The sequence below is a fragment of the Nicotiana tabacum genome, chromosome 10, assembly GCF_000715075.1.
Source record: "Nicotiana tabacum cultivar K326 chromosome 10, ASM71507v2, whole genome shotgun sequence".
Taxonomy (NCBI): Eukaryota; Viridiplantae; Streptophyta; class Magnoliopsida; order Solanales; family Solanaceae; genus Nicotiana; species Nicotiana tabacum.
Window position 1 is genome coordinate 84,277,155 of NC_134089.1, and position 7,471 is coordinate 84,284,625.

The following is a 7,471-nucleotide window of genomic DNA, read 5'->3' on the forward strand; positions in this document are numbered from 1 at the left end:
ATTTGGTGTACCAACAACCATCTTTCTCCTTGAAATTTTGAAAGTAATGATAGACTGATGTTAGCTAGTGAGTCCGGGTAATTCGATTTTACGGTCTAAACCAATATTTTGAAGTTTTGTAACTTTATTTTTTATTACTGACTCTGATTTCTTTCTTTTGCTTGACCAGATTATAGCGGGATTGAGCATACATGTCATTACCTCCGGTAGTAAACCTGTTATGTTAGCATGGGGCAAGCAAAGCAATTTGTTTTAACATGTAAAAATTCAATCAACTTACCTTTAAATTCGGTGTCGAGTCTCGACCAACGTAAACCATCCTATTTGGGAAGTCAATGATAGTTTTTAGTTCTTCAGCATTTGACCTCGTGTCTTCTGATTCTTTTGTCTCAATAATTATTTATGAAAATATTTGTCTAATTGTCCATGACTATTAATGAACCTTTTTTCCTTGAGGTCGTTAATTATCCACCCCACGCCTATCTTTTCTTTTTCAGTTGTCAGGTGCGATATCTTTGTAAGCAATTCTGTAGGTATTTTTACCCATGCTTTTCCTAACTTTCATTCTTCTCCTGTGAAAATTTTCAATTTAGCAAGGTGATTCCTTACCTGTTCGGGAAGATCCAGATCTTTTTCATCCCGTGAAGGAAATTTCGTATCTCTTTGCTCGGACCTGTGTTTTAGATTTCTACATTCAGATTCGGATCACCCAAGAACCACCTCAGTTTGGTCTTCGAACCTATTTTTGACTTTCGATTGGACCTCCGTGCCTTCCTCTATTTGAAGTCCGGTGCTGTAACGGTTATGCATATCATTCTCATGGGATAGTTGGAAATTTTCGGAGATGTTCTGTCCGCTCGTTCTGTTCCTCGATATGTTTCTGTAAAGTTAGAACTAAATTTTGTAAATTAAAATTACCTGAAGTATCTAAACCTCCTGTTCTGGAACTGTTTGGTGCAAAATCATTATAATCAATTTCGGTACTAATAGTTGCGATACCAATATACCGATGTATATTCTCTATTTTTCTCAGTTTGTTGCTTACCTATTATTATCATGGCTATTCTTCTATTTTCATTTTGCATGGTAAAACCATCTCCAACTTGGTTGGTCTCAACTGTGTTGATTGGCGAATTTCGGCCACAAAGGTTTAAACTGAAAACAAGCGAATATTAACAAAAATTGTTAGTATCTTTGGATGAAAAGCAAATTTGCTTGAATTCCCAGTAAAGGAACTAAACTGTTTAATCCAAAAAATAATTTTCAAGGTTAAAGTAATAAATTTTATATGATGGATCACAAGCAACTAAAAGATATAAATTTTCGTTAATACAACGTGATAGAGAAGCGAAAAATAAATTCAATGATAGATAATGTAATAAAAATAAACCAGCGAAGAAATAATTCTTATTGAATGCTCCCTTATAGGATGTTGAGCCGAACAAAGCTTGAATGGCCGAACTATGGCTAACTTGGGAGCAAGATGCTATGAATTACAATGTATAGAATTGTAGAGAAGTAAATTAAACTCTCCTAATAAAAGTGTGTCTATTTATAGGGCTAATTCTAAATAACCATTCTTCTTGAATTATGGGCTCATTAGGAACATTTACTCAATCCATCTGTTACTTTTGGAAGATTTGTAACAGTTGTGTAAAGGTTGGATTCCGTAACTGATAAGTTAATTCCAAAACTGATGAGTCAATCTCGCAATTGATTGCCTTGTTCTGACCGTTACAACTTTTTATTATATTTATTGTACGTTATATAATTTATTTGTAACTGATGGCATAATGATGGTAAATCCCATGTAATTCGGGATTAATTGATTCTTTCCCCATTTGTAATTATGAGCTACTCTACCGTAACTGATCTAGAGCTATTCTATGATGGTCAGTTCCGAGACTAATATGCACGGTGCGAGTATGCTCGGTCCTGAGAGTGTTTCACATGTCATCTTTACATATCATTCTTCATTTTTCTCATAACTTTGCTGATATGTGTCGCTAATTAATAAACCCACGTGACGAGTCCATTTTTCACTAATACATGTATGTCCAATTGTAAGGGTTTTTAAATTTTTTATGTAAATATTTTCTCAAGGTAAATCATATTTTTAATTATAAAAAGAAAAGGATGCTAAGGATTAGTCGGTTCTGAAATTTAAAAAGAAATTGATAATACCTATGAATTAGAGAAACAATGATGTACGACCAAAAAGAAGTATATAGGACAAGTTAGTCTCCTCCTACTGGCTGTAACATCAGATTAGAACAACAAACAATAAATAAAGAAATATACTCCACAAGACAGAGTCAAATTTGGGAAAGCCAAACCCAAACCCAAACCCAAACACAAAGCTTGTCGTCAGCCATTCTTGCGTGCACAGGGAATCCAATCCAGACATAAAAACACAACCTTAGAAACTCCATAAATCCCCACAACAATTCATTTCTAGCTCTGTTTAATCATAAAAGTTGGTCAACGCAAAAGTCAACTGGTAGGCATACCAACATTTATTATCATATATATATCCTTGGGCTCTTGGTAAGTACCATAAGTCGAATTTTTTGATGATTCTTGGTAAAAAAGACTGATTCTTTGGTATGTTTTGATGATCAAGATTCTGTCTTTGATGCTGTAGGTTGTCAATTTCAAGGTAGATGTTTATTGCAAGTGGAGGCCTCTGAGGAGGGACTAATTTTTTTATGGATAGTTTATGCTGCTTCAATTCTGGAAACTCACAGGTCAGGCTTTAAAAGTAGCTTCTTTTACCTTTTGTTTTTTATATACATATATTGACTTTCATGCTTACTTTTCAGCTGTATTTCAGGTTAGGCTGATGATCCTGTAGTTTTTTCTTAGATTGACTTCTTTTTATGATGCAAAATAAATAATTTGAGTTCTAAATTTTGGGGCTTGTGCAGTTCTATGAGTATTGTTTTATGGTTTTAGCTGAATTATCAATTATGTGGGTTGAATGTTGTCTTTGAGGAATAAGAAGATTTATCAAAGATTATATATGTGTATTCCAAGGATGGGGGGACAGTAGAAGTGATGATTATGTGATGCAATCGGTAATTATACTCGGAGAAAGCCTTTGGTTTCTATAGTTTTATTCAACTAAGTTGCTTGGACTCGGGTGCGTGTGTACGGGTGCGGATTTAGAGGTTGGATCCTTCGTGATCTAAATTTTAAGATTCGAGGGTATGAATTCAGGTACGGATGCAGGTGTGGGGACTCGGCTAAAAATGATTCAAATATCAAAGGGATGTTATGGGTTCGTCGAACTATACTTCCTTTAAACATTTATATTGTAAGCGGCTGGATTTTCTAAATTTATTGGACACCATTTGATTTTTTGAGGTAAATTATATGATTTTTATCATGCTGGTTAACATTGTTTAATAAACAATTAATAAAATAACCATTATAACTAAAATTATTAATATAATCTTTAGTTCAAATTATTTTTCAAATATTGAGTTAACTGAAATTAGTTTCAATTAAAAAGCCAGCAATTTTGACATCAAAAGGTCGATTCTGGTAGAGCAGAGGAAATCATTTTTAGTGAAGATGGTGAATATAGTATCAGGGATTACTACTGACGTTTCTATACTTGGTGTATTTTATAGTATAGTCTGTCAGTTCTTTCTAGGAATTTGAATGCATGATTTCTAGAATTGTTGACTTCATATCACTAGGAGATTGAAGTTTCCTTTTGCCTTTAGCTTGCAGGAGGACGGTCATCATGTGGCAAAGGAAGAAGCCATCACGGGCCTGCAAAGTATGGGTTCAGCCTCCTTAAGGGGAAAGCAAATCATCCGATGGAGGATTATCATGTTGCTAAATTCACTCAGTTGCGCGGAGGGGAACTTGGACTTTTTGCTATTTATGATGGGCATTCTGGAGATAATGTGGCTTCCTATTTACAGAAGCATTTGTTTTCCAATATCATAAACGAGGTGATTTGTGGATTCAGAAAAGCTTTCTCAGCTTATTTAACTGCTTATGACAGATGCTTGGGTTTTCTGTTTCTTCGATCGAGCCTTTATTTGTTGCTTTTAGTTACTCTTGCCGCATATTTTTGAATTTTCCAGGAGGACTTTTGGACCGACCCTCATAGCTCAATCTTAAAAGCTTATGAGAGAACAGATGAGGCTATTCTTTCACATAATCCTGATCTTGGACAAGGAGGGTCAACTGCAGTGACTGCAATGCTTATAAATGGACGAAAGCTATGGATAGCAAATGTTGGAGATTCCAGAGCAGTGCTTTCGAGGAGGGGGCAGGCGATACAGATGAGCGTTGATCACGAACCGCACACTGAGCGGAGCAGCATCGAAAACAAAGGTGGCTTTGTCACAAAAATGCCAGGTGCTTATCCCACATCTAATGGCTTATTACTATTAATGTAGTACTTCTCTTTTTAGTTCGTTTTGTAACCGAATTGTGAATGGAAGACATCAATAGTTTCTTCAAGTCCTATATTTGGTTCATTCCATTATTTTCCCATCTCTTCTCATCTCACATCACACGCCTGAATGTCCCCTCTTCAATTATTCTTAATATTGTCTGTTGACAAGGCCCTTTGTTAGGGATATTATGTGCTCTGATTCTAATTAAATCTTGTGAGAATTACTTTAACTTCTCTCACCTGACTAAATAATGCGATAGATTCGTCCCATGTCTCTTGGGGGCAACGAGGAGTCCAATGTGTCTTCATTGTAATATTTATTTTGTATAATTGTATCTTATGGAAACTAATTTTTTTTTAAAGTTTGTAGAACTTGTAAAGCTTTTTAGTAGGGATGGTGCTTTAGTCATTTACTCAGATCCTATATCTTTTAGAAGCCTTTTAGTCATGTCAGAGATTTATATCTTAGTAAAAAATATATAGAACTTCTAGTACTTTTTGTCTTGTATACTATTGGTCTGAGATGAGTTTAACTGGAGCAACATAGTCAACGAGGATTCATATTGCCTACCCCAACTTGCTTGGGATTGAGGCATAATAGTGTTATTGTTGTAAGTAAAGCTTTTTATGATCACAAACACCGGAAAAGCTTACAGAGTAGAGTTCAACATTTCTGTTTGAAAAGCTAGGATCCATGTGTTGCGACCATCTTTTCCATTAACGATGAGATTGATCTTGGGCATGAACAAGTTGAAGGTTTGTTTATAACCAGCTTGGTTGGCTTACAACTGATACTACAGTTACGATCCCATTAATGAAATCTCTAGTTAAGTCAAGCTATCCTGTTGGCAAGGACTCCACGTGCGGTATCTTGAAGCAGTCCTCAGCAGTAGGAAGTAGTAGGTTATTGAGGAATTTGGAAAACGGTTGTGTTAATTATAGACTTGAATGCATGAATGATGTGTTTAACCAGGATAAAATGAATTTTATGCGTCAAATCCTCACAAGCACATGTTTTCATGTCATTTTTTAATTTAGTGAGAGTTGTCAGCTGACTAACAGCATGCTGCAAAGATGTGCTTGTTCTTGATATATTGTTTAACCTCCATTGCTACTGTGGTCCACCATACATTAAGCTAAGTATACACACCCTTTTTAGATATCTGTTGACTGTCAGTCCAACATTTTATGTATAAGGTGTCTGAATCTGTTGTTGGCTATTAGTACCTTACTATGAAGTCAACCTTCATTTATCTCAGGCAAAATTTTATATTTGATGGGGAAATAGTTATAAGAAGAATCTTTTTCCAATATGTGGTCTAGACGTGGAGCGTGTCTTAACATTACCATATGTTGGAGACAAGCTCATTAAAATGTATACTATTATCTCAGGAGATGTTGCTAGAGTGAATGGTCAACTGGCTGTTTCTCGTGCTTTTGGAGACAAGAACCTGAAATCACACCTGCGTTCTGATCCTGATGTAAGAAACATCGATGTTGATGGAAATACAGATCTTCTCATCCTTGCAAGTGATGGTTTATGGAAGGTGTCATTTTGCTCCAACATTCAGTTTGGTCCCTTTTCCTTCTTGCACTCTGTACAGTGCAATTCTCTTTTTTCCTTTCTTTAATTGATGATTCTCCAGGTAATGTCTAATCAAGAGGCAGTTGACATCGCGAAGAAGGTTAAGGACCCACAGAAGGCAGCCAAGCAATTAGTCATCGAAGCGTTGACCAGAGAAAGTAAAGATGATATCTCATGCATTGTTGTCCGATTTAAGGGGTGAATCCACGACAAGTTATCGCAGTGTGCAGTATATACTGTCCGTGTACAAAAGTATAACTCTATAGTAAATAGAGTGATATTTGTAAGATGAGATGCAACTCCAAGATTCACAGAAGCTTGAAATATATATGCCCTCTCCCCTGCCCCTGGCCCTTCTTTCTTTGTAATAGTTTTTTACTCGGGTTGTGTGATAATTCTTTCCTATTTATAGAGATTATCAGAGTGGATTTTTCTATAATTTGCATAAATGCCTTTGTAATCATGAAAATGGTCAAGGGCTTGATGATATGGTTTATAGACAATTTGATTTTGAAGATCGCTTAGTTTCTGGATCCAAGCTTTGTTCCAAGTCCAAACCATATATAAGCTTGACTACTCTTTTTTTGCAGCTACTTTGGGAAAACCTGCACATGATTTTTAACTATTTTCTGGTTTCTTATAATGCTGTTATTATTTTTATGGTTTCTGTTGATGGTACTAATATATTATCTCTTTCGTCTTTTTTGTTTTCTTGAGCCAAAGGTCTATCGGAAATAGCCTCTCTACTCCATCGGAGTAGGGATAAGGTGTACACACTACCCTCCCTAGACCCCTTACTTTTGGGATTTTACTGGGTGGTTGTTCTTAACCTTTACAAGCTAAAGCGAATAATGCGTATCACGTTGGTGGTAAAAAGTGTATATGCAAGACATATATATAAACAGCATATGCAAGTGAATATCTTCTGGTATTGTTTATCAAGAACAACTTTATAAGACTTTGTTGGAGTGGCAAGAAAGGTGCTAAATCATTGTACTTTTTTTTAGTTTTATTCTCTAAAAATTAAGGTGTTTTTTTAAAATAAAATTTTAATGTCTGAAAAAGAAGATGCGGGGGTCGTACATCTTCTTCCATGCTTATCTTTGATACCGAAGGAACTCTTTTAAGAGAATACTAGTCTTATGGTACGCGCTTTGCGCGTGTATCTAAACCAGTGAATATAGGATCTTTTAGAAAATTATGTTTTACTATTAAATTGTGACGACCCAAGGGGTCATCACCGTAATTCTTCCTTGTTCCGTGCTCCCGAGGCCTTGAAAACCTCGCTTTTAGTTGCCTCGATTGGCGTGCGCAGTTCGGGCGCGTAGCCGGAAAGTTTTTATGTTAGAATATGTGAATTATGTGAAACATTTGATAAATTTTGGTATTAATATGCATAATGTTGACTTCGGTCAACATTTTGGGTAAACGGACCCGAACCTGTGATTCGACGGTCCCGGAGGGTTCGT

General features: G+C 35.8%; 1 protein-coding gene across 2 annotated transcripts; it reads left to right on the top strand.

The window, feature by feature from the left end:
* The first annotated feature begins 2,249 nt into the window (after positions 1-2,249).
* Positions 2,250-6,519, top strand: LOC107800948 (putative protein phosphatase 2C 10). Of its 2 annotated transcripts, none has more exons than XM_016624219.2 (6): positions 2,250-2,547; positions 2,645-2,747; positions 3,732-3,965; positions 4,101-4,377; positions 5,810-5,987; positions 6,064-6,519. In XM_016624219.2, exons 2-6 carry the CDS (start codon positions 2,709-2,711, stop codon positions 6,065-6,067), a joined length of 732 nt encoding a protein of 243 aa, XP_016479705.2. In that variant the 5' UTR covers positions 2,250-2,547; positions 2,645-2,708; the 3' UTR covers positions 6,068-6,519. The 2 variants fall into 2 exon arrangements, with proteins under 2 accessions (XP_016479705.2, XP_016479704.2); XM_016624218.2 differs by having other exon boundaries at positions 5,810-5,964.
* Positions 6,520-7,471: the final 952 nt, after the last annotated feature.

What these genes read in the sequence shown, in the direction of transcription:
- LOC107800948 (XM_016624218.2), top strand. Translation starts at nt 2,709, where the DNA reads ATGGATAGTTTATGCTGCTTCAATTCTGGAAACTCACAG. An exon ending in TCAATTCTGGAAACTCACAG is followed by an intron (nt 2,748 to 3,731) that starts GTCAGGCTTTAA and finishes TTTTGCCTTTAG; the next exon opens with CTTGCAGGAGGACGGTCATC. An exon ending in TTTCCAATATCATAAACGAG is followed by an intron (nt 3,966 to 4,100) that starts GTGATTTGTGGA and finishes TGAATTTTCCAG; the next exon opens with GAGGACTTTTGGACCGACCC.